Source organism: Chelon labrosus (assembly GCF_963514085.1).
Source record: "Chelon labrosus genome assembly, chromosome: 20".
In the NCBI taxonomy this organism is placed as follows: Eukaryota; Metazoa; Chordata; class Actinopteri; order Mugiliformes; family Mugilidae; genus Chelon; species Chelon labrosus.
The window spans coordinates 3,918,822-3,944,318 of NC_140353.1; the positions used below are offsets into that span (position 1 = coordinate 3,918,822).

A 25,497-nucleotide genomic window follows, 5' to 3' on the forward strand; every position below is an offset into this window, starting at 1 on the left:
GTTGTCGTTATTTTTCTTTCTTTTCTACTACAAAACACGCCTTCCTCTCTTTCTCTCCTTCTCTCCGACCACTACACTTCCTGTTTTCACTGACCAAAGTAAACGACGAAGAAAAACCCGACTTTTGTTTGTTGGAGAAACGTCAGAGTTGCCGGTGTACGAGGGATCTGTCACGCTTTCCAGTAACCATCTTCCAGACTGGCTGGCTACAATAATATGGCATGGGCTAAGAGATGTTTTTATTGTTGTTGTGCAGTTGTTGGTGTTGAGCAACCTAGTTATTTTTTCTTTTAATGAGCTCATGACGAGTGGTTTAAACTTGGTGGTTTATCCTCCTAGATCACGATTAACCGTGTGATTATTTCTCATAATTTATTTTTTTTTGGTTTGGTTTTTATTTTACTTTCAGAAAGAAAACACAGTTTCTATCAATCTTTATTTATTTATTTGTTGCTCATTCAGACGGTCGATAGATGCGGAGGGACTTTGCAGTGATAACAGAACCAGGACATGGCGAAGCGTTTTGTTTGTGTGCGTGTGGATATTTATTCCTCATATTTGTCCACAGATGTGTTTTTGTTTTTTTTTAACCCCGTTCGAGTGAGTGTGAGGAACGGTTTTGAGGATTTTATTTTATATTTGGAACGTCGTTGAGCAGAAGTATTGCCCCAATAGTTTTCTGATGATTTGTGGAGGTGAAGGATGTTTAGAGGAGGTGTTTGATGGAAGAGCTTGAAGGGAAGAATTAGGATTCATCTCCCATGCCATACCTCACCCTCTTAAGAAGTTATAATAATAAAAAAAGACAGGTGGTGAAGCAAAGCCACTCTCTTATATAAAAGGAATATTTCAGCCACTTTTTTAATCTGCGTGAAAGCCCAGCTGATGCTCTACTGGAAGCTTACAGAGCCGCTTGTCGCGTTTGTTCTTAGCCGAGTTGACCCCGACGTTCTCAGAGCCGCCGGATTCCTCCTCGCTCGCTCGTTCTTGGCGACGGGAGGGAAAGCCGTGCAGGTCGCCTCACACCCGGCATTCCTGAGTTTCTTCCAAGTTTTTCAGTTGTTGTCCATGTTGTGAAGAGATATTTTATAAGAAAGTGCAATCTAAAACGTTATAAATAAAAAGTTTGCAACTCCAGAAATGCATCGTTTGTGTCTTTTTAATGTTTATCATGTTATGTTTCTTAAATAAACAAGAAAGCAGTTAAACCGATAACTACACATTTATTTATTTGGTTAAAAATGCATTACACTCATTTGACCAAAGCCTTAATAATAAAAGAAAGGAAAAAAAAAAAGCTGCAGTCCAACCCATTAGCCATATTCTTTCTAATCCATATTTGAACCTCGCGTGTCTGTGTTATGGAAAATAAATAAAAGCTCGTCGGCTCCACGGTTTTTGCTCGTGAGAGTCGTCCGTCCACATGCAGAGCTGAGAGACTGGCAGACTGGACACGTTGTGGAGATGGACAGAAGAAGCCTGAGTTTGTCCACTAGGGAGCGCCATCAGAGGAGCTCGACACGGCTCAGCACAGTGAAACCAGGAGGATTGTTTTATTGACAAAAATAAGTGAAAATAAACTGTCCTAGCTACGTCCCTCTTGTTATAGTTGTAGGTTGTGTTATCAGAGGTGTAACAGGTGATTCACCAGAGAGTAGAGGAAGAAAGGCCCGAGATGCTCAGTGTGATAACAGATGATGATAAGTAGTTAAAGAAGATCCGAGAACAGAAATGAGTTGTTTTGAGTCTTTGTGAGGTATTGTGACAGGAAAAAAAATAAAGAAAAAAATGGAGGTTGTGTGTGTTTGCTGCCTGAGTGTGTTACGGTAAAAGAATCTTAAGAGTCAAAACAAAACCGATGACTGCAAAGAGACTGGAGATGTATCGGTGAAAATGAGAGGACAAAAGCTGGAGAAGGAAATGCCTGAGAACTCCTGTCGATAGAGAGAAACGGAAACTGAGAAGAAGAGGAGGAGAAAGAGCAGAGAGGAGCAGAGCGGTCCGGGACTGGAGGTGGAGGTGGAGGTGGATGAGAGCGAACGGCGGTCGGGCACACTGAATATTGAGGTAAAGGCTGGCAGGTCTGGTCCTCGCGTGGAGTGGAGCTCACCTGGGAGAGGATGGGCCGCTCTAGGCGTACATGGTCAACTGGAGCCACTGCAGACGGATAGTATTTCAGTACAATAATCCAGTACAGTATTCTCATGCACCTTATTATTCTAATATTTATTACTGTTTATATACTTTTTACACTTTTTAAGTATTTGTGCCTTAAACGCTGCTATCTGAGCCTTTTGCATCGAAATTTCATTCACGTGTGCACCCGTGGTGTGTATTTTGAATGACAATAAAGATCGACCTTGATCTTGTAGACAGTGTGGGACTTTCATTTTTCTAGAATACCATGCACTAAGAGTTAGAAGCTGATAGTCTGCCTGGAAAGAACTCAAGAGTTTGGCCCTAAAACTTCTCTGCAGCCCACATTTTAGCTTTTAAGAGATGCAGATGAATTAAAATTTAACTAATAACATCACCATGGAACTTCACCTACTTGATTACACGCTTTAAGACAAATCTATTTTGTGTTACAAGTTTTAAACAGGTAAACTATCTGATTAAACGTGTTCTAATTTACATCAATTTCCAGAACGGAGACCTGAATATTGAATAAAACCAATTCAACATGTTTTCAGGAATAAAATACATAATTTAGTCTATGAATTATGTATGAACAAACCCCTCTGCATAGAACCTTCAGAATACGCCGTAGGTAGAAATAAAACTGGAAGTTTTGGAGTAAATTAGTGCTAGAAAATCTACAATAAAAAACACAGAGGAGATGACGTGCGAGGACGATCTGATATCTAAAGATTATCTTACACAAGACACAATAAATTTGTCGCCATGGTCCATACCTCCAGGACACTGAGTCTGATGGTTCCATCTCCATCCTGATCAAAGGCCTGGAACGCCCCTGAGAAGAAAACACAATCACAAATGAACGTAAAGAAATCAAACTGCAATTTGTGTTAATAGCCAGGAAATAAAAACTTTTGTTTAGGTCCTACTAGTGAAGTTGGGGCAAATCAATCTACCCCGACTTCATGAGATGCAGCAGCCTGACGTCACAGAACAATGGTGGCGCACATGAAGATGCACACCGTGAATGTTTACTCGACATAAAATGCATATATACATTTTTTTTTCCTCTCCAACGAACGAATCTGACAAATAGAAGTTTGTTGAGCGTCTACCGTTAGCTTTCAGCACAGAGAGAAGCATATTACCTGTTGCTGGTGGAAAAACTTGGGGAGACCTCAATTTCGATCATTGTCAGTAAATTCAGAAACAAATATTATCTTATCGTGGTCAGCCATGTTTGTTGTTTATGTTCAACTTCGTTCTCCAGAGAGGTCGCATCTAGTGTACTCCAAGTGAGATAAAACCATATCCCAGGCTTTAAAGTCAGAGAAAAGATTTGATTGGATGTACAATTAGCACACGCCCCATAGTGCAGGATGAGTCATCAATGTTTTAGAAACATTTTCTAGAAAATTCCGATTTAAGGAAACCTACAAATTACTTTTTGTTGTCATCGTTGAGCCAGAAATTGGAGCACAGGCGTCATTTAGTAGAGAAGAAATTGATTTCATAGGGAAAAAAAATAAAATAAAAAATAAATAAATCAGTGCAGTTTTAAGTATCTAACAGCTGCGTTTCCTTTAATTTTTCCTTCAACCCAAGATAAATGGACCAACTGCTATCAAATACTAAGTATGTATAACATTTAAACCCTATAAAACATCTTCCACGAGTATGCTTTTATAGACAAATTACCAACATTCAGACTGAATTATTTGCCATCTTTTGAGACTTTGGGATTTAAAATGCTAAATAATGCATATAGTTTAGTCTGGTTATTTTCATTATTGTATCTGTCACATCCTGTAATTTAACACGCTGGCTTCAACTCGGATGCATCTCGGATATCTCCGGATGCATCTTTCCGAGCGGGCGGCGACTTACTGAACATGGCCTCGAGCCGAACCAGGCAGCTGATGAAGCTGTCGAAGTCGATGTTCATGTTCTCGTTGGCGTAGCGCATGGTGATGATGTCGTACAGCTGGTTGTTGAGACGGAAGCCTGAGCGGGACACAAGACACATGACTGTACAGTGACAAGAACATTTAGAGGATGAGTTCAAATATGTGAGTTCATCTGCAGCGAAGACTGAACAAATCAGAGAAGACGAGCACTTCATTAGGAACGCCTGTGGTCTGTGAAGGGAGGTTAATGTTCACCAGGTTCAGCGTAATACTTGTATTTTAGAAAACAAATGTTCCAAATGGATAAAATAACTTTAGCAACTTTTAATAAGATCAATACGCATCAACTAAAAGGCTAAATTCATAAAATTAGCAGTAGCATTAGTACTGTATGAACTTTAAGCTTGTTTTCATTTTATTTCCCGGAATTTTGAAGTCTATTAAAAGACACTTTATCTCGGTAATGTTCAGTTTTTGAAAGAGATGAGATGGTATGACTTTTTTTTCAGCCAAGATTAAATAATTTATACATTTCTAAATATATTTGTTAGAATACTGGTTTGCCTCAGCATCCTTGCAGCTTAAAATCTTATCCACCTTCCTTCTCCTGCATATCATGTCCTGTATGTGTCATATTTCGGTTCAGACTTGTATCTCAAAACCTCAGCATAGAAAATCCAATCAGCAGCATTAATATCTGGAGATTCTCAGCCATCCAGATCATGTTATACATCCCAAAAAATACCAATTAAGCTAAGACAAGAGACTTGTTGAGGTTTCATCGTTGACATTTCATCCAGCTGGTGGAGTTTAAGGTTTTATTAGGAACATCTGTGGGTGGCGCACACCTGAAACTCGCATGACAAATGTCTTTCATAACCAGATACTTGGCTGTAGTTGGGCTAAGTCAGTAAACAGTACCGTTTCTCTCCAACAAGGACTTTTATTCACATCTACTCAGCTGTGTCTGGTTAAGGTAATCAAGCCCAAGCCAAAGACACGAGCACAGCCACTGTGCGAAAACAAACAAAGCCCTTATGCCATCAGAGCTGCAAGCCAATGTACAAGTGACCTACCACAAATGGAAAGCCACAACCATCATAAAGTTACCGCCTTCCTTCATGTGGCTAGTAACATCAAAACATTAGCCACCAGAATTGGGCCGACTTACCCACAACACTGAAGGTCACACACACAAACAATAGCTCCTGTAATTGCTGATCTGTTGTTCGCACGTAACTAGTCTTCGTCAGCTTTCCCGGGCACGCCAGGGGCCACCCCAGGGTTACCGCACCAGAAAAATAATAATAAAGATGGTCACACCAACACCCGGAGGCTTTCTACACCAGGCGAGTTCTGAAACGTGCAAATCTATCTCTACATCAGCTTGGGTCTACTAACTTCTAAGAAGAAAAGCTTTGGATAACACTCCTATTCTCACCTTGAGAAAAAAAAAGGAACTCCGGCATTCAGTCTCCACAAAAAAAAGTCCAAAAGATATCCTGTACGAGCCCCCCGTTTAGGTTACGACCCAGCTTGAGGGCCGCGACACACGACGAAGGATTTATTTCATTAAAAGGAAAACAAAACAGTGACATGGTAGCTCTCTGCAGCTGAAAGGTGGTTCTCTTAGCCCTCTGCAACTTTTCAAGGTGCTCAGGTGTGGCTGGTTAAGGTAATTAAGCCCAAGCCAGTGCAAGGCCAGTAGAGGTGCAGAGGGGCGCAACAGTACTCTGATGAACCATTAATGTCCAGAGACAGACGGGTTTTTTTATTTGCATCATTTGTGGGTTGTGCACACTAGAATCTCAAATGACTAGCGTCTTTTAAAGACCAGATACAGGATGTTACACCTTATATTAGCCTGGGTAGAGTCCTGTTGTTCTCCAGCGACCCATTAACTAACAGAAGCTACTCAGAAGTTGTAAACGTAGATGAAACTTTCTGGCTGATAAACGGCGTCTCAGTTGTTTCAGGTGTGCACCAGCCACAGATGTTCTGAAATAAAAACCCAAACTCTCCGCCAGCCATCCAGAACTAAAGACTTTAACGAAACGTCTTCAAGAAGACTCCAACAAGTCCAGTTGCTTTTGTTTTAGCTTTGTTTTTGGATATATCATGACCTGGACGACCTGAATTTAACTTGTATTATCTGTAAATAAAAAAGTGTGCGTGTCATTACCTGCATCGTTGACAGCGTTCCTCATCTCGTAACTGTTGATGCTGCCGGACTGGTCGGCGTTATAGTGTTTAAATATTCCCTGAAAAAAAACACAATTTCATCTACGTCACGCACAGCGACTCGTGAGCTAAACACCAATGAAGACTAGCCGATTCTGTAATTTCTGCTGGTATAGAAAACGAGAGGGAAGCCGCTGCGTTCCCACGTCTGCATTCCCACCTGCCACTGTTTGATCTTATTCCACAGGTGTCTGAACTCCTGAAGATTCAGTCTACCTGTCCCGTCCATCTAAAACACACGCAGTTAAGACCAAAATCCAGCAACAAGTCCGTTCACTTCAAGCTGCAGCGTGACAGAAAAAGACTCGCTGAGGTGACGTTTGAGGTCTGGGGTCAAATTGTAAATGTGTTTTGTGTGTGGGGTAAGGGAATGTGGGGGGGGTAGGGGGGAGTGAAAAGAGACCTAGGCCCTGTGAGGGTCCATCACAGACCCTATCACGGGTCTCGGCGGGCCGTGCCTCCTACAGACAACACAGCCAGCCCGATGCACTCGATACAAAGGATACGTCCATCAGAGCAATCATGCTCCTGCAGCTCTCCAGGCTGAAGCCCTCAGTGTTCAGGTCCTTGTCTGGAGGGAGAGTGATCATTATTATTATCATCTGTCATCAGGTTTCTGGCTTTCCATGCTTAAAGGGGAACTACTGTTTTTTACAACCTGGACCTTATTTCTGGCATTAAATACGGTCGTTTACTCACCCATATAACTTTTGTGCAATTTGTAGTCGTTCGGGAGATATTTAGATCTGCGTATATCCATGCAGTGGGAGTGACTGGGGCACCGAAATGCTAGTTTTTTGCAACATGGTTCAATATTTTATAATGATAACAGGTAACGCCGGACTCAACGGGGAATAGCACTAGTGTATCATAACAAAATATTGGTGAAATGAACGTGTTTCGCAGCAGATAATGCGTTAATTAGAGGCTGTGTTTCGGTGCCCCATTCACTCCCACTATATGGATATACACTGATCTAAATATATATATATAAATTTTTTCTGCTAATGGTTTTCATGATTTGGTTCAAGTTAGAGAATCAACTACACCCACTTGTGCGTTTTAAAATAACGAAAAAGAGCTCAAACTGTTCATTTATTAGATGCAAAATTAGTGCACGCCCCTTTGTGCAGGATGAGTCATTAACATCTTAAAATTCCAGCATCCACACAAGTACAATTTGGTTGTGGCTTGTGTTTGACACAGTAACTATATTAATGTGCCTTTCTTTAATTAAAAACTGTTGCAGAAATATATACAATTATTTTTTTTTCTCAATTTTTCTGCAAATGTTTTTTTATGATTTAGCACAAACTAGGGAATCAGCTACGCCTGAACAATTACAACCACTTCCTGACTGCGCACCGGTGTGTTTTAAAGTAATGGAAAGCAGCTAAAGCTGTGGATCACGGTGTTACGTGTTGGAACAAAGAGCCGGAGCAGAGGCATGAGAAAGCGTTTCATTGGATGCAAAATTATTACACACCCCTTAATGCAGGATGAGTCACCGACATCTTAAAACTCACACTTCTAAATTACAATTAATAATACCTAAGACCTAAAATGACTTTTTCTTGTCAGAGTTGGACCAGAGACTACTGCAGAGTAGAAAATAATCTGATTTTATGAGGACTGTAAGGCTTAAAACATCACAGTGCAACTTTAATTATCAAACCACTGCTAATAGTAATTTGTCTTAGTCTCCTGTCGACTACTAGCCTGGTCGTCACCATCCTAAATTTGATTTCGGTCTGCACGTGGCAGACCAAAATCAAATTTCGGGCGGAAACGTAGGATGGTGACGACCAGGCTAGTCGACTACTGCTTCAACAAATAACTGTATTAATGTGCATTTCTTTCTTTCTTTTTTTTTAAATGTGTCTAAGGCTGCTGCAGAAATACAGATTTCTTAATTTTTCTGCTTATATCTTTTATGATTTAGTATAAATTGGACACACCCACTTCCTGACTGCACATCAGTGTGTTTTAAAATTGTCACATTTAAATATCAAGGAAGTTGCCTGCAAACAAATAAAAAACATTCAGCTAACTCACGTTTGGTGATCACTCTGTTGAGAACGTTTTTTAGTTCGTTGGCTGTGATTTCCATTTCCTGAGAGACAGAAGGGGGTTGTGCAGAGACATGAAAGTAGAAGAAGAAGAAGACAGGCATTGTAACACATGTTCTCAAATATTAGTTGCAATCAAAAAAAACAGGCCTGGACTGTTAATTACGATCAAAAAAGGTTTTTTTAAGTATGTAAGTTTCTCTCCCTACACTCACGTCGCCGGCTATTTCCTGAAAAATACTCCGGAACTGCTGGTCCTCCTCGCTCTCCTCTCCTGCTGAGGCCGGGGCCGGCTGAAGCATCGCGGAGGAGCGAAGTAGAGAAGAAGAAGAAGAAGACCGAGAAATAAAAGAAATCTGAAGATTAGCTGCGTGTATGAGCATTTTTCTGCAGTCATGTTTTTCATGAAAATCACGATTGAAGTTGGACGCATGGTGGCGGCAGCATCATGCATGTGTTTGTTTGTAAAGGTAGAGGGTAAAACTATATTTATCTTGTAATTTATCAGTAGTTTTTTTACTTTTAATACTGGATATATATATTTTTATCTTGCCTTCCTTGTTGTAGTTTCCAACGTGGGGTTGAGAGAAATTAAATTTCATATATTTTTAATTAATTTACATTTATTTGTAGAAATCTGTTTCCACTTTGATGGTAAAGAGTTTGTTTTTGTAAATTCTTGTCAATAAAGCCAAATTATATTGATCATAAATCAATTTATAAAATCAATAAAAGGAGAAAACATCCAACGTGGTGAATACGTTCTTATAGGGACTCTACTTTTTGCCTTTGAAATGCGCTTTTGCACGTTTAATAAAAGCATAGATTATCTACAGGAAATTAAATGACCAATACAAATAACCGTGTCATTTTTTAAATTAGTTTCACAAATATTTGAAGATTTTAAAGAAACATAAATAAGGAAAACTCTAAATCTTTATGTGGACGCAGAAGAGCGGCTGAGAAAACAAGAGGACACTTACCACCGGATGGTCGGCCTCGATCCTGTTCTCTATCTCCCTGGATGAAGATGAACAAACAGCGGTAACCATGGTGACAACATCCTCTCATCTGGATCATAAAGCCTGTCTCTTTTACTCTTTTCAGACACTGAGCAAACAAATTAATAAAACTGACATCCTGAGCTGGCAAAACGTTTCTAGAGGCTTATAGTCCCATAATCCTGCTGCACTGTAAATGTAAAAATAATTCCACAAACTGTTAAATGAAGCTGTGAATAAAGTGTGTTAGTCTTATACCACCTGTTGCTTCCTCCAGTCGAGTGTTTTCTCTTATTTTGGGCAATTTATTTATTTTTGTTTGGACTTAAGAATAACTAATTTTGTCATGTTTTGATCTAATTCAAAGGCCAGGTCCCGGTCCATCGTCCGGCCCCCTGGTCTGCGTGCCGGTCTGGTCCTCCACGGGCAGCAGGGGAGGGGAGGTGGCTGTTTGTTGAGTATGCAGAATTGAATGCTTAAGAAAGTTTACCAGATCGTGCCCATATCTGAAGTCGCTTGTCCTAAAAAAGATTCCATAACAGCTTCGAACTGGGGCCGATTTCTTCCAGCTCTACAAATCAAATCGCCGTTAAAATTGTTTGTTCTTGGTGGTTCGTGTCCCACCCGCCAAGCACTCCGACACAAGCCCCCCCCCCACCTCCGTCCCCATCAACAGACACACAAACCCGCACAGTAAAACACAGATTATAACAAGTAGGGCTGGGTATATTAGTTTTTGAGCAGGTAGAGGTCAAACACAAAGACTTGTAACACTGCTGAGCATCTCTTTTACTATTTCTAGTTTGTTTTGCACATCCTGTTTGAGTTTGAAGTGTACTTATGCATAATAAAATGCATATTTATTGGGATATCAACAGTGTCAGTGAACCAAATTGTTCATCTGCAGCAGAATAAATGGCAAAAACCAACACCTGCATAATTTATTTGAGCAAAAATGCCCAAAACTTGTTTGTTTCTTCATCTTAAATGGGATTTTCTTTGTCTGACATGAGAGTAAAAGGCACATATTTAAATGTGGACTGTTCATATGCTTTAAATTTGTAGAGGATGGAGGTTATTCCTACATTTTCTGATTAAATCTTTTAATTAAATGAAAAATATTTGGTCTCAAGCAGTGTTGCAACTCTGTGAATGATGTTCATTTTATATCCTGAGGGAAAATGCCTTCAATTTGACCTCAACATGAACATTTTAATGTTTTTCTACCTACTCTACTCCCTAAAATGACAGTCAAAGAATCTAACATGATTTTTATATGTATCTGTACTTCAATACCCAGCCCTATTAAAAAAATAAAGTAATAAAGTAATATACAGACACTATATCGTCCCATGCCGTCCTCATGCAGCCCAGCTCGCCCCCACCCACTCACTCTGAGGTGTTCCTCTTTTCGGAGAAGACTCGCAGGATGAACTCTCCCTCCTGGTGCGGCTCGTACGTGGAGGGAACGATGACGTACTCGCCGGGGCTGAGGCGGAAGCGCTGGGTCACCTCGCGCAGGTTGATGTAGGACTTGCAGCGGGCCTTGGAGGCGTTGAAGAGGAAGAAGTCCTTCTGCATGTGCTGCTTGTTTCCGTGCATCTGGAGGGGGGCAACGTGGCAGAGGAGGGAAATGGCACCGATGAATGGAAACAGATCTGATGCTTGTATGTAAAATAAAACAGAATATATGTGTGAGAATTTGAAACCGTGCAAGTGTGCAATTAACTTGCAAACTGCTGCTCCAGTGTTGTTTACATCTTCCTTACCTCCTTCGGCACCTGCAGAAAGACAGAAGGGTAATTTAAAAAATATGAATAAAACCTAGAGATATATTTCTTAGTATTTTTTGTGCTGCACAAGAGTGAAACATGCCACAAAATCTAAACAAATGCTAAGAAATCTGCAAAGAAACACGTCCTAATGCTCCACCCAGGTTTACTGAACAGTCAACCAGAAGCGGAGTGGACACCTCATAAATGGCGAATCCGATGGTGAAGAGGTTGGCTCCCATCTTGCGCTCTTTCCGTCTGTTCTTCTGCATCAGCGCCACCACGAAGGTGCAGACCACCTCGTTGTCCTCGGGATCGTCGTCCTCCTCCAGCAGACGGAGGCGGTACTGAGGGTTGGTCCAGAAAGTATCTGCCAGAAAGTTTCAGCTAGTATTAGAGTCTTAATAATGTAAAGGTAAAACTGAGGTCATTGTTCTTGTGCTTGTGAGGAGTAAACAGGAATAAATAGCTGCATTACTCTGGACAGTACCTGGGTAGTTCCTGCAGCCTCCGGCCGAGCAGCCTCTCACCCAGCGGCCCTCGTTCACAGAAACCGTCCACTTGTGGATCTTATCGTCCTCCAGGGCGTCTGGGGTGAGGTTGCAGATCTCGATCTTGGTGTAGTTCTTCTTGAAGTCCTCAAACGACATCCTGGACGAAAAACAGAACATTTAGACACATCGCAGAGTCTACGATGAATTCATTTCTTCTTAACCTACCAGAACTCTCCATCCTCGGCGCTCTGGTGTTGCAGCTTGTCTTTGTCAGCCTTAGAGAGTGTGGCCCACTCCTTGGAGCTGTTGGACAGAATGTATTGCTAAAGTACTGGAAGAGTAGGGTTGAAAATTAAGGATTTAATTCAGGCTAAAGATGATTAAAAAGTCCTTACTTATCACTCCAGGGGCCGTTCCATTCCACCTGACCCCACGGGTTTCTGAGACGCACCAGACGAACTTTAGAATCCTTTTGCTGGGATGGTTTACACTGCAGTGACACATGAAGGTTCTCAGATTTATATTTGCATGCACCCCCATGTGAATTCCCCTCCCGACTGCAGCTTTGTTACTGTGTCATAATAAGTCAAACGTTTGGGATTATTCCAGCTGTGCATGGTTACACACAGCTGGAACAATCCCTCTCACACTATTGTTCCCCTGATGAGCCTTACCTCGTCCACGGCCGTCACAGAATAGGCGTGACCTTTCACAAGTCCCGTCACGGTACGAGTCTCGAAGCGAGCAGGAACCAGGGACTGCAGATAAACGAAATATTTAACGGATCGTATGTCTGTGACGGTCATCGTATGTCAGATTTAATGAACCATAATGAAGCAGAAACAAGGAGAAACAATTAAAAGAGAAACATAAAATCAGCTAAAGCTTGCTTTTGCTAAAATATTGACTGAAGTTTCTGTAATGCAAACTGCAATAAATAAACTCTGCATTACTGAGGTTTACTAACGACAAGAGTGTGTGTGTTTTAATTAAATTAATGGATACTTTAGAAGAATCCCTGGATCAAACAGACTTTTAGCCGAAGTAGGAACGAGATTAAAAAAAGCGTCTCACATCAATGGAGCAGCCCATGAGCGAGCCTCTCTCCAGAGCTTTCTTCATGATCTTGTAGAGCTCTTTGGGAGCCTCCTTCATTTCGTAGAACTCAGTGACTCCGCCGGTGAAGTCCTCCATGGCCTCGGTGGTGTTTCCACCCTTCAGAGCCTCGTAGGAGCCGTGCAGCCTGGAAACGACGAGATGTTACAGTCATCAATATGTCAAAATTAAAGAATCTGTGCAAGTCTAAGGTCTGACAAGTCTAAATCTGCAACCAGGAGCAATCTAGTGACTTGCTGTCATTTACATAAAGACGATCTCCGCTCACTTGGACTCTAAGAACTCACTTGGCGTAGGCCTTCTCCAGCAGGGCGCTCCAGAACTCGTTCCTCTCGGCGGACTTGGTGAAGACCAGCTGGTTGTTGAAAGTCGGGATGCGGTCGTCAATGACGACGTCGACCCAGTCACCATAACGCCAGAACTGATGGGACGCAGGAGGGAGTCAGGGAGGAGAAATGAGAACATTTCTTCAACTTCTGTTGCCTTGAACAATAATTTAATTTATTTTTTAAATTACTTTTGTCGCTATAGCTTTTATTTTTTTTGCTGCAAAACTGTATATCGTTGTTATTGTTTTACCAGACAATGACAATAAACTTTTTATCCTATCTTCTTTTATTATCTTCTTATTCGTTTATTCAGAAAATGAAATATAAAACTTTAAAGTAATGACTTAAAAATTCCCAAATTATATTGGGTTTACTGGCATATGTGGAAAAAATGGAACTAACAAAAGAAAAACTGCTTAAAATATGAATGAGATGATCAAAATATCAGATCAATCTTCGTTAGGTCTATTTATTGAACCTCTAACATCCACTAATCAATATAGTTGTCCTCCTCTGTTCCAGTAAACTTGATTTTTAAAAGGATGAAGTGATAAAAGCAGGATTGGACGTTTAGATGGAGGCTGAACGGGTGATTTTGTTTCAGACCTGGAAGTGGAAGATGCCGGCATAGCTGTCTGAGTAGCTTTGCTCGTGGGGAACCACTCGATAGAGAAGCTTCTCATTCAGGGTGAGACAGGCGATAGCAGCCAGCAGCCAGCAGTCACCTGGACACAGAGAGCAGCTTCAAATAATGTCTTTTACAACAGGAAATAGCCAGCGGGTCATTTTTATCTGCTCCTGGGATGAAATGTCTTTGAAATGTTCACTTGTGGAGCTCTGATTGGTAGAAAAACCAAATTAACCAATATGAACATCAACATCTCGCCCGGATGTATTTTTGTTTTGCAGGAGGAAAAGAAACGCTGCTGAGTGCTGACGTCTGCATTCCCCGATTGTCCAGGTGTGTGACGAGCTGCAGCGCCGGGGAACAATGTAAAAAAAAGTTTTTCAACAGGGAACGGTTAACAGTGTCTGCCAGGACTTTTGTCCCTTTATTTGTGGTCCAATCTGAACAACAATGAGAAGTGCTGCTGGTTGGATTCCCTTCCAAAAGAGTAAGCACAATACGAGGGGAGGGAGGGGGGCCGCTGCAGGCAGAGAGGCCGTGCGCAGGGGATACACGGGATGTTTGCGACCCTGTTATCGCCTAAACACTCTCTTCCCAACATGTCTTGTGTGTGTTTTTTCGCATCAGTCAGCAGGGTTTCCACATCTAGAAAGAGTTAACACAGCGCTAAACAATGGCCTTGAGTGTTTCATTGTAGTCTGCTGCAAAGAAATAAATATAATCCAACTCTTGACGTTAAAAAAAAAAAGCAGAATTTACCAAGATCTCCCTGGCAGATGTCTGTCCTACTGGCTCCACCAACGATGAACTGAGGGTTCTCACAGATTTCCTGCAGGCGACAAACAACAAACAGGAGTTAACTTCGTTTTAGAAAAGGCTAAGAATCAATCAGATGTCTCTGCTACACAGACTGAAATCTTGACTCCAAATATTTGGTGAATAAAACGACCGTAAGTTACAGTTTGAGGTTACCAGTCCCTCCATGTGGGACTGTTGGGAATATTTCAGTCCCATCTGCTTCCTCAGGTAAAATCCCACTGGAGCATTTTAAACAATCCCTCATCAGCTCTTTAAAAACATGTTGCTGTGCATCACCAACAAAATAAATCACCTCCATCACGTGTGACCCATCCCCAGGTCAAACCTCTCCCTCCTACCTTGGGCCTCTTCCAGACGATGTTCTTGACCTTGTTGGACTTGTGCCCGAGCTCCTTGAAGCCCAAGGACTCCACGGTGGCCGGGAACAAGTCATCCTCAAACAGGCTCTTCCTCTGAAGGCACTCCTGTCTCAGGGTGTTGAAGTCCTGGCCGTTGAAGCGGAGCGGCTTGTTCAGGGACCCTTCCCCGTCTCTCCGCTCTCGTTCCCGGATCAACCGGTCGCAGAAAAAGCCAGACGGTGTATAAGGCATCTCGTCTCAGCTGACCTTCTTTTTTTTTGGGGGTAAAAAAAAAACTGGCTTTTACCACTTGTACTAAAATAAAGTCTTACAAGCCTAAAAACCCTGGCATAAATCCAAACAGCTAATGTCTGATTGGCTCTTCCTTTGCGTGACGTCCCCCTCCCCTTCGTCACAGAGTCGATGCTCGGTGTGAAAGAGATTCACTTCACATGCATTCACCTTTGCATTACCATGCACATACGCACACGCATGCACAGAAACTACACCTGAACGTCCGCTCGTTGCGTTCCCATTGGCCGAAAAGGGGACAATGATCCTTCCCCGGCTGTGGAGCTCTGGTGCCATCATTGTTGGGTGACACAAAGGCCAGCGGGCCGCGCCAGAGGGCATGTAAAGAGTGGTCGGTAGATGGCCTGCCTCAGCAGAAGGCATTCAAGCCCTTTAAACCTATTCTCAATGGAGCTCAGCGTTGAGCAGTCTCAGCATAACTAGAGCAGGATAATGCTATGAAGAGGAGTATCATCCATTTTTAGCACTGGTGTAAACTCAATCCAGTATTTTTGGGGGGGTTTAGACAGGTGATTACGAACAGACTGCCAGGACGCTTCAGATGAGGCTTTTAACTTCGGGATATGACGGCTGGAATGATACCAAACGTTACTGGGATCAGAATCTGATATCAGATCTCGTCGTCTCAAGAGAGAGAGAGATCCACACCAGTGCACGGATTTAAAAACAGCATCTTAAAACTGATTTATTTGACTTTTTCCTCTGTTATGCTTTCTTTCTTTTCCTCTAACCTTAAAGCAACAGAGAAAAGGCAACAGCTGACAATAAAAATTGTAGTGTCTCCTATAGGAATTTGTCTCTTTCAATCATTTCTTGTTGAATTATTTTTCTGTTTCACTTTGAAGAGTAGAAGAAGAAGAAGTCTGGTCACACAACGAATGCAAAAAGCAACATTGGTGTGCGCTAACAAACCGAAAACGGCTTTTTACGGACAGCAACGTCGCATTCATTCAAGGAAACTTTCACCCAGATAATTGTTATCATTTAGAACTTGTTTATTAAAATAATTTTGTTGTTCACAGCTGATAATGTGCCCGGTTTGTTCAGACCTGGATTCAAGTCATCAAGCTTAAAAAAAAAAGTGCATTGCTCGAGGAAGCAGAAGCGTGTGGATGGATTCATGGGTCAGAATTTAAATGTGAAGCTTCGCACAAGTAAAATCCAAACAAAAGAACTCTTCACAGTCACAGTTAACCTATCTGGATGTCCCAGTCCGCTGCCACTCTGAGGTTCAGGCCGTTGACCGTCAGCTTGCAGCAGGTCTCCGAGTACTGAAACACAGCTGCAGTGTCACTAACACCTGGTGATGAAAAAGTAAAAAAAACGTATTAAGGTTTTCTGGAACACATTTCTGTATTTATCTCTCCAGTTAAAAATGCAGCAGAGACTGTGAAAGAAATTTTAAGCTCAAGTCAGGGAGCTTTGCCACCCCCTTGTGGCAGCAGTTTGCTTTCACTGTTCATCTTTAGACTTGTAATCCTTCCTGTGAACTTTGAGTTTCTATTTTATAAGGAGGAGCTATTTTTATCTTAGAAGCTTGCTTCATTGTTCCACATAACTCTAATGAGTAATGACTGCTCTTCTCTTTTGCTCCACCAAACCAATCAATGCAGGCTGCAGGTTGACGTGAAACCAATCCCTCTCACATTGTCCCTGTCAAGCCAGTGATTGAGGTGATTATAAGTGAACTATTAATGTAATCTTCTGGCAAAACTTTTTATTTATTGGACATGACCATGACTGTTTCTCTTGTTGTGAATGTCCTCCTCACCTGACACGTGAACAGTCACAGTGGACGGTTTGCTCTTCATACCCAGGACGGTGACCGACTGTACGGCAGTCTCACAGTCAAATGTTCCTTCTTCATTTGCAGAACTGAGGGACAACAACGGGCATCAAATCATCATGTGCTAGTTTTCAATCAGTCCAAACTATTTGTTTAACATCGACTTAACTTGAGAGCCAGCATGTGGAGGTCTAAAACTGGAGCCCTCTTGTTTGGGAGGTGTGACTCACCGGCAGAGCAGACGGCCTGACAGCATGCTGAACCTGCGCAGGCAGAACGCCTTTCTGTCTCGGTAGCCGAAGGAGTGGCCGTCGTCCAGGTACAACTCACCCTCGGCAGTGCCCTGCAGAGAGGCGAGAGGCGACAGTCAAGAATGATTCACTAATTAAAACGTACACATGTCAACAAGTCTGAACACAAACATACATACATCTTGGGAGTATTTACCGTGATTGACACTGACTTTGTCCCTACAGTTTTTAACTTTAAACTTGCTCATCTAATAATTCGAGCAGGATTTGACGGTGACCGTTAGCCTTGTGTGTGTCGGCTTTTAGATTTATCAGTATTAAAATATGATCCCAACAGAAACCAGGTTCTTAATATCCTCCAGAAGTCACCTGAGAGTTTAAAGCCACGGTGATGGAGAGGGGGAGCTGCTGGACTTCAGCTGTACAAGAACCACTTCCTTCTGATCTGCACAGCGCTGAGCCACCACGCTGGAACACAGGAACCTGTCCAGAGGAAACATCAGAGCATCAAAGTCAAGTCTCCTTCATATGATATTGTCTTGACTTCGAGGTGGCATGAGGTAAACACTAACCGTGTCCAGGGTGACTGGAAGACTCAGAGTCCTGCCTCCTTTGTAGGCCTCTGAAGAATGGATGTCATACCAGATCTAGAGCAGAAAATAGCTTTAATATCACAGCAGAACACTGATGCAACACAGATAAATTGCTATGTATAAGCACACTACCTGACCTCACCAGATCCAGGAAGTAGGACCTTGATTTCTTGAACACCCGGTTCGGTTACAGGACAGGCCAACAGGGCTCCTCCTGACAGTTAAAGACAGTTGAACCCAGAACAGTTCAATTACTTCAGGATATTCTGAGTGCAAAATGTGCAAAAATAAAAAGTATTTATCACCGATCATGTACTGGTTGTCCACAGTGAAGGTGCTCTGTTCTCCAGGGAACTCCACCCACAGAGGTCTGTAGACCATAACAAAAATAAAATAAAATGACAGTGTCTGTCTGTAACTATCTCTCTGTATATCTATCTATCCAACAATCTATCTATCCATCTATCTATTTGTATATCTAGCCAACCATCTAGTAGTTCAACAACTGAACAGCAGATGACAGCAACACCAACCTGAGTGGAGGAAAGCCAGATGTGTGAGCCTGGTGGAACAGAGTGTACCAATATGGCAGCAAGCAGTACCTGAGTACATGACAGATAACACCGTGTTTTACTTTACAGTGTGACATAATCACACGAACTTTATTCACAGGTTATTTTTGAAGTGTGCTGGGATCAGAAGTGGAAAATACTCAGAGGTATTGGGTTGAGACCTTTGTTGGATTACGGTGCGGATCGCGGCCGTGACCTCTTCCCCAAAAAGCCAGGGCTCCCGGCGCTTCGTCTCCTTCGCCGAGTGGCCTCGGAAAAACGGCTGCAGGGCGGCCGCCTGGTACCAGCGCACCAACAACTCGGGCTCCGGGTCCTGAACAAACCCACCAACGTCCGCTGAGACACCAAAGAGGTTGTAGGTTTGACTCAGCAGTGATAAGAAATACCTGTACTTAGCCATAATGCACAATTTCTATTATTTTTTTTACATTACTAAAACTGATTTAACAGGCATGTGTAGATTTTTTAAATCCGCTGTATATAAACTACAATTTCTGCAGCTTAAAACTCTTCAAGAACAATTCAGCAATCCGCTCACCTCCACAAAATGCTATGCCTGCCAAGCTGAGAGACAAAAGCATCGGGATTGAGATCTTCAGATAATCCCAGGTGGCGACGTTGTCACCCGTCCATATGGCTCCTGCATCCCAAACAGAGTCAGTGACGACAAACTATATGTGAACTATACGGAGATGGTTTGAACTGTTTAAGCAGCTCACCAAGTCTCTGCGATCCAGCAAAGAAAGAGCGTGACAGGACGAAAGGTCTCTGTAGGCCACCTGATCGAGTTATCAGACCCTCCACTGTGGCCATGTGCTGCGAGAACACACGTTTTATTGTAATGTGAAGCAGGAATTCACTTAATGCGCTTTAATATTAGCTGAGGTGCATTAACTTAGATAAAACATCAGTTTTTTTTTAATGTGGGAAAAGTGACCGGATCACCTGGTGAAAGCCGTACAGGTTGTGTAAATCCCGGTGTTCCCAGCCCCCATAATGCACCGCGTCCTTCGGCATCGTCTGCTCCGGTCCGTCGAATACAGATGGCTCGTTCATGTCATTCCACACAAACAGGGACGGCGTCGACCCCTGGGTCAAGACAGAAACACTTTAACAATGAGAGAAACAGCGAAAAACTACAGACACAATATCTGAAAGCTTGTTCATTTGTCTGCAAGCATTTCAAAAGTGTTTCATTTCACAATTATGACCACATGCCTAATAGTTTGTAGTGTTATAGTGTGTAGCATTGGCATGGACTCCTCCAGACATCTGACGGTGTGCTGTAGTATCCGGTACCAAGACTTTAGCAGTAGATCCTTTTAAAGTTTAGAGGTGGAGGCTCCGTGGATTGGACTTGTTTGTCCAGAATGTCCCACAGTTGTAGAATTGGATTTAGATCTGGGGAATTTGAAGTCCCAATCAACACCATTGCACGTGTCAAAGTAACATCAACATGAACATCAGGAACCAAGGTCTTCTAGTAGAAGACTGACTCTGCCTCCACCAGGTTGTCTTTTTCCCATAGTGCATCCTGGTGCCATGTGCGATGCAAAAACGCCCCACCATCCACGTGTTGTAAAAAAAAAAATCGGGGTTCACTAGATTGGGCCACCTTCTTCCATGTCTCCTTGGTCCAGTTGTGATGCGCCCATGTCTATTGTAAGGAGCTTTCATCAGTGGACAGGAGTCAGCATGGACGCCCTGACTGGTCTGACTCCTTTCTATCAGAATCAGCTTTAACTTTACAGTAGCTTGTCTTTCTAAGGTCCTTGGCTGTCCATGACCCCGTCCGTCACTGATTCATCTTTTTCCTTCCTTGGACCACTGCAGACCAGCAACACTCAACAAGGGCTGCTGTTTTGGAGATGCTCTGTCTTGCCATTACTATTTGGGACTGGTCAAAGTCCCTCAGATCCTTCCACTTGCCCATTTTGTCCTGCTTCTAACATCGACTTTTAGGGTCAAAATGTTCACTTCCCAACCATGAACACTGGCGTTTGTTGGCGTCTGACTTTCTGTGATGGGAGGGGTATGACCGATGGAAATCCATGACTAGAGCACGAGTCTTTTGTCTTTTTGCGACCTCAGAAATAAATTTCCCAACATCCTTACCTTGTATTTATCCAACGTGAAGCATCTGGAGTACCACGCTCGAGTCGCTGGGTTGCTGAAATCAAGGTAAGAGGACTCACCTGAGAGGGAAACGCACACAACCATGATGGTAAATATTAAGCATAGGTGATATTAGAAGTGAGGTCTGCATGTGTTAAGATTAAGCAGTACAGACGGGACAAACATTACCAGGCCAGCATGAGCCCCGAAAGATCTGTCCTTCCCTGTCTTTAACAAAGTGTCCTCCGTCTCTGGCCTCACAATAGAGGGACCACTCAGGATCAGCCTTAATGTGGGGATCGCTTATGACGACCAACTAAAACATATGAAGAAAATATGAGAATATACCAGAAACAAAACGCTCTAAATGCCGCATATATTTCAGGCTGACACTGACCTTCCTCTTCTTCTTCTCTAGGTGGCGCTGCAGGTTAGCCGGTTCGGGAAACAGAACGGGGTCCCAGGTGAAGTAGCGCTTCCCGTCCGTGTGCTCAATGTCCAGCCAGATGACATCGTAAGGGATGCCGTGGCGATCGAATCCGGCGTCCACGGCCTTCACGTCGGCTTCGTTGTCGTAGTTCCAGCGGCACTGGTGGTACCCGAGGGCAAACAGAGGTGGCAGGGCTTGATATCCTGACACAGATACAAAATACACATTTAACTTATTGTTTTATATCTATATGCAGAATAAATTCAGTGCTGCACACCCAACCTGTCAGCTGAGCATACTGGCTGAAGAGCTGCTGTGGACTGGGCCCCAGCAGAACCATGCAGTCGATCACACCACTCTCTGACAGCCAGTGGACGTCGGTCTGAGGCTGCACCCTTCTCCTTTTAACTGGGGGGGTCTGGTCATCCTGAGTGAGGTTGGAAATCGTTTTCTAAAGTTTGTTTTCCTGAGTTTCATACCAGTAACGAATAAAGTGTCTTACAAGTTTTGAATAACCTGCACCAGCACCAGAAACAAAAATATTACACTAGTGTTTCAGACGCGATGTGAGACGAGCACTGAAAACAGATGTTACCTCATGGTCCATGGTGGAGTACTCTACGTTTACAAAAGTCTCTGACGCATTCAGCCAGAACACGCCCAGAGTCCTGTCTGGCTTGTGAGCCACCATCAGTGGTACGGATCCGTACAGACCGAGGCGACTGTACAAGTCGTAGGCAAAAACATCCAGGTTGTAAAGCCGGTAAGGTTCACCGTCTCTGAGACAGGAGAAATATTTAGACAAAGTTATAACAGAACCCTGAAAGCTAAAGACAAAGGACAAGGTTGCTAGTGACGATGTGAAATACGAGCATGAACCTCGTGTCTCTGAGCTGCAGGTTGTCAGAGTGTTCTGGTAGACCGTAAACATGACTGAACCCATGAAGACAGAGGTCTGCTCCGATGCTGCTGGGACCTGAACATATTTAAATATACACTCAGTGGGCAGTTAATTAGGCACACTAGGTAAAACGGATGCAATGTAATAAAACAGTCCTGCACTTAATCTCAGCTTTATGACTGTTAATGTTCAGTTAATGTTGAAACCAGAGACTGGACAGTGGAACAGTTCCTCAAAAGTCAAGTCAAAGCAAGTAGAGCGCTCCCTGGCGTCTGGCTGCAGTACAGGTCATAAGCTCCATCCCCTCCATGTTAGTGGATGGGACTTGGGCCAAACTAAAACACTAAAACACACGTCAAATTATTTATTTTCAAGGATAGTTTCAGGTACACACCGTTAGCCTTGACGTCCACAAACTGTCTGAACGTCTCCTTCCATAACGTGTGGTCGTCTGGAAGCTGAAACAAATGCAACAACGAATAAAAAGGTAATTATATACTGGGCCAAGCTTCAAGTAACAGCACCATTACATTATAATATTTATTTTCTTACCTCGCTACCGTGAGGAGCAACCCAGAGGAAAAACACAAAAAGAAATGTATTAATTAGTATGTGTGTAGATTGCTGTATTTTATTACTGTCCTGTTTTTCTGTTACTGCTGAATCACCCTGAATTTCTGAGGGAAGGTCAATAAAGGTAAATCTTATCTTGTGATTTTACCAGTACCTGGGTGGATCCTGCAGTCTTTCAAACCACAGTTTGCTTCTAGAGTTGAATGTGACCATCACTTCGTTTTCACACAGGATCTCCAGACGGAAAGGGAAATGCCACACATGTACCCGGTGACGTCCCGAAGACCAAGAGAGGGTGACAGAGTCCTTAGTCTGCGTCTCCACTCTCAACCTGCCAGAGGACAAAAGAGGAAAAGGGCAAACCACAGTTCATCTGCTGCAGCAAACTAAGACTGTTTCCAAGAATCTGAATATAAGCTGAAGTTAATCTATTGTATTTGTCAGTGTCTAAAGAGAGACGAGGCTAAAGCTTCTCTTACTGTTCACACTGCGGCTCCCCGGTCATCACATCTGGAACTCGGTACCGTGCTTTAACGGGCTGGAGTTCGTCTATTAATACCCTCACAGTGTCGCACTTGAAAGGTGACAAAGAAAGAAGCAGTCTGGTCTGTGAATAGAGATTGAAAATGAATTAATTCATTCATTCATCTTCTGTAACCGCTTGTTCCTGTTATTGGTAGCGGGGTCTGCTGGAGCCTGCTGGCGAGAGCCAGGGTACACCCTGGACAGGTCTCCAGTCTATCGCAGGGCTAACACAGAGAGACAGACAACCATTCACACTCACACCTACAGCCAACTTAGAATCACCAATGAACCTAACCAGCATGTCTTTGGACGATGGGAGGAAGCTGGAGTACCTGGAGAGAACCCACGCAGACACAGGGAGAACATGCAAACTCCACACAGAAAGGAACCAGTTGGCCCATGGATTAGTCCTTTAAGGTAATTAGACTGATAACCTGCTAGAGGCTTCTATTAATGCCGGTTTAGGGTTTATAAGAGTGCATAGATGTGTTAACAACTGAAAAGTATTTTTATTATTTATGTTGAAATTCTACTTATTTATTCTATACTTTCTGAGGCTGTTTATTAAGGAATCTTATCTTAACTAAAACACAGTCTAATTGTGTTAAATCTTTGTCTGAACATATTAATGTCAAACTCTTTATTTTTTTATATCTCAAATAATAAAATAATGTCAGGGTGAAATGTGATGGGAAAAGAATTATTCTTAAGATACGATAATAAGACACGATAAGTGTTTATTCTCATTGCACTACAACATGCAACTTGATCCTTCTGACAAAGTTTCACTCAACACAAACACACCGACCTGTGTGGCAGTTTCCAACAGCTCAAAACGTGCCCCCTTCTCCGTGAGCACCATGGTTTCCAAAAGGGCCCGGTGCTGCAAGTTTGGCCCCCGAATCTGTCGCCTCAAAAGGGAACAACAAACGCCAGCATTGGTTATTTAGAGAATGGACATGGGCCTTCTGAGGGTGTCCTGTGGTGTCTGGGAACAGAATGTTGATAGTGGGGGGTCTTTGGGTCAAGGGGAGGAGCATCTATGGATCATCTCACAGACACGTTTGGGATCTAGTGAATTTGGAGTCCAGGTCAACACCTTGTGCTGTTCTTCATGTTGTTTTGTGTGTGTGTGTGTGTGTGTGTGTGTCAGGCTGCATCCTGCTGGAGTGTCATTGCTATGGGGTGGGGGTGTCTAGTCTGGTCTAGGTGGGCGCTACATGTCTAAGTAACATCCACATGAACGAATGTCCGATCCAACTGTTTCCCAGTAAAGTCCCCTACTACAAATGCACCACATACCTGTAAAAAGCCACATGGTCGCTCTCCTTGAACTTCTCTTTGCCCTCATCATCAGGGACAACACTGAGACACACACAAATAGAAAATAATCTGAAATATAAGAGGTGGGATACAAACTCTTTTCCAGGCTTCCTAATAATTATTTATACACTCCATAAAATGTAAAAAGTAAGTAAATGTAATAATTCAAAAAATGACTTCAGTGAATAAATAATAATAATAATGAGCATTGTCCATAGTAACTACATTGACAGGCTGTGTAATGTGAAATGTCAAAGCTCAACAGGTGTTTATACCTGACAACGGCTTGACTCACTTCCGCCATTTCACGCAGACACGAACAGAAACACCTGTCGTTTAAAGTCGGTGTGGTTTCTATAAATAATAACTACATTATCTTTCCTGTTTAAGCTCCTTAGTAACAGAAAGAGCGATTTCTTCTTATTCTTCTACTGCTGCTGCTGAGTCTTCTTCTTCTTCTTCTTCTTCTACTGCTGCTGAGCTGCTGAGGCTGGCGGCTCCTCTTCTTCTTCTCCGATAAATAGCGGTTGACAAACAGCTTTACGGCAATTTACCGCCACATTCTGGATTGGTGTACTGTGTTTGTTTTAAATGTTATTTAAAACCAACTTTTTATTATTTTATTTTATTAATAATGATATTTTATCAATGCACTGACACAAAATCCTTTGTATTCCTGTCATGTATTCGTTTATTCTTCATATTGTTTTAATGTCGACCATGCAATTTTTTTTTAGATTAGATTAGAAAATTGTTTAAACTTTATTGTCATTGCATATAGTACAGGTACATACACAAAGAAATGCAGTCATTTAATCAGAATTGCAAAGTGTGCCAAATTAACCCAATAATAGGGAACAAGCTGTATTTATATAATATACCCACTCATAAACACATTCATACATACATTCATTCATCAAGAGACAAGAGACAGACAACCATTCACACTCACATGCACACCTACGGCCAATTTAGAATCACCAGTTAACCTAACGAGCATGTCTTTGGACAGCTGGGAGGAAGTCGGAGTACCCGGAGTGAACCCAGGCATCAGTGCTAACGACCACTTTTTTAGGAAGTATGTAAACATTTCCAGGGTGAGAGGACAGATAAATTAATAGACAAAGGACAGTGACAAAGACAAGGCTGTGTAAGCATGACTGCTAACGAGGCACAGGTGAGACCACAGAGGGAGGAGCACACAAGGTCAAACTAATCATACAATCACAGGAAGTAAAGCAAGGCACGAAGCACCAAGGAAGA

The 25,497-nt window shown here is 42.6% G+C and overlaps 2 protein-coding genes across 3 annotated transcripts; both read right to left on the reverse strand.

Moving 5' to 3' along the window:
- Positions 1–1,205: 1,205 nt before the first annotated feature.
- On the reverse strand, positions 1,206–15,860 carry capn3a (calpain 3a, (p94)). Of its 2 annotated transcripts, none has more exons than XM_084569215.1 (21): positions 14,854–15,860; positions 14,456–14,525; positions 13,675–13,793; positions 13,027–13,160; positions 12,698–12,866; positions 12,298–12,381; positions 12,019–12,113; positions 11,849–11,926; positions 11,620–11,780; positions 11,330–11,499; positions 11,127–11,138; positions 10,751–10,959; positions 9,340–9,376; positions 8,572–8,649; positions 8,343–8,400; positions 6,794–6,858; positions 6,448–6,516; positions 6,229–6,307; positions 4,027–4,143; positions 2,916–2,974; positions 1,206–2,157 (listed from the first exon to the last, which is right to left on the reverse strand). In XM_084569215.1, exons 1-21 carry the CDS (start codon positions 15,103–15,105, stop codon positions 2,131–2,133), a joined length of 2,142 nt encoding a protein of 713 aa, XP_084425341.1. In that variant the 5' UTR covers positions 15,106–15,860; the 3' UTR covers positions 1,206–2,130. The 2 variants fall into 2 exon arrangements, with proteins under 2 accessions (XP_084425341.1, XP_084425340.1); XM_084569214.1 differs by having other exon boundaries at positions 8,566–8,649.
- Positions 15,861–16,113: 253 nt separating this feature from the next.
- ganc (glucosidase, alpha; neutral C) lies at positions 16,114–24,654 on the reverse strand. Its single transcript, XM_084569224.1, is given in 25 exon segments — positions 16,114–16,465; positions 16,937–17,040; positions 17,182–17,294; positions 17,572–17,685; positions 17,775–17,849; positions 17,933–18,009; positions 18,101–18,165; positions 18,329–18,397; positions 18,529–18,703; positions 18,906–19,007; positions 19,087–19,183; positions 19,313–19,456; positions 20,483–20,562; positions 20,672–20,798; positions 20,880–21,115; positions 21,195–21,339; positions 21,508–21,691; positions 21,792–21,888; positions 22,208–22,271; positions 22,535–22,536; positions 22,539–22,717; positions 22,866–22,993; positions 23,720–23,822; positions 24,214–24,276; positions 24,510–24,654. Coding segments are annotated over 25 exon segments (2,682 nt in total). The 5' UTR covers positions 24,539–24,654; the 3' UTR covers positions 16,114–16,355.
- Positions 24,655–25,497: the final 843 nt, after the last annotated feature.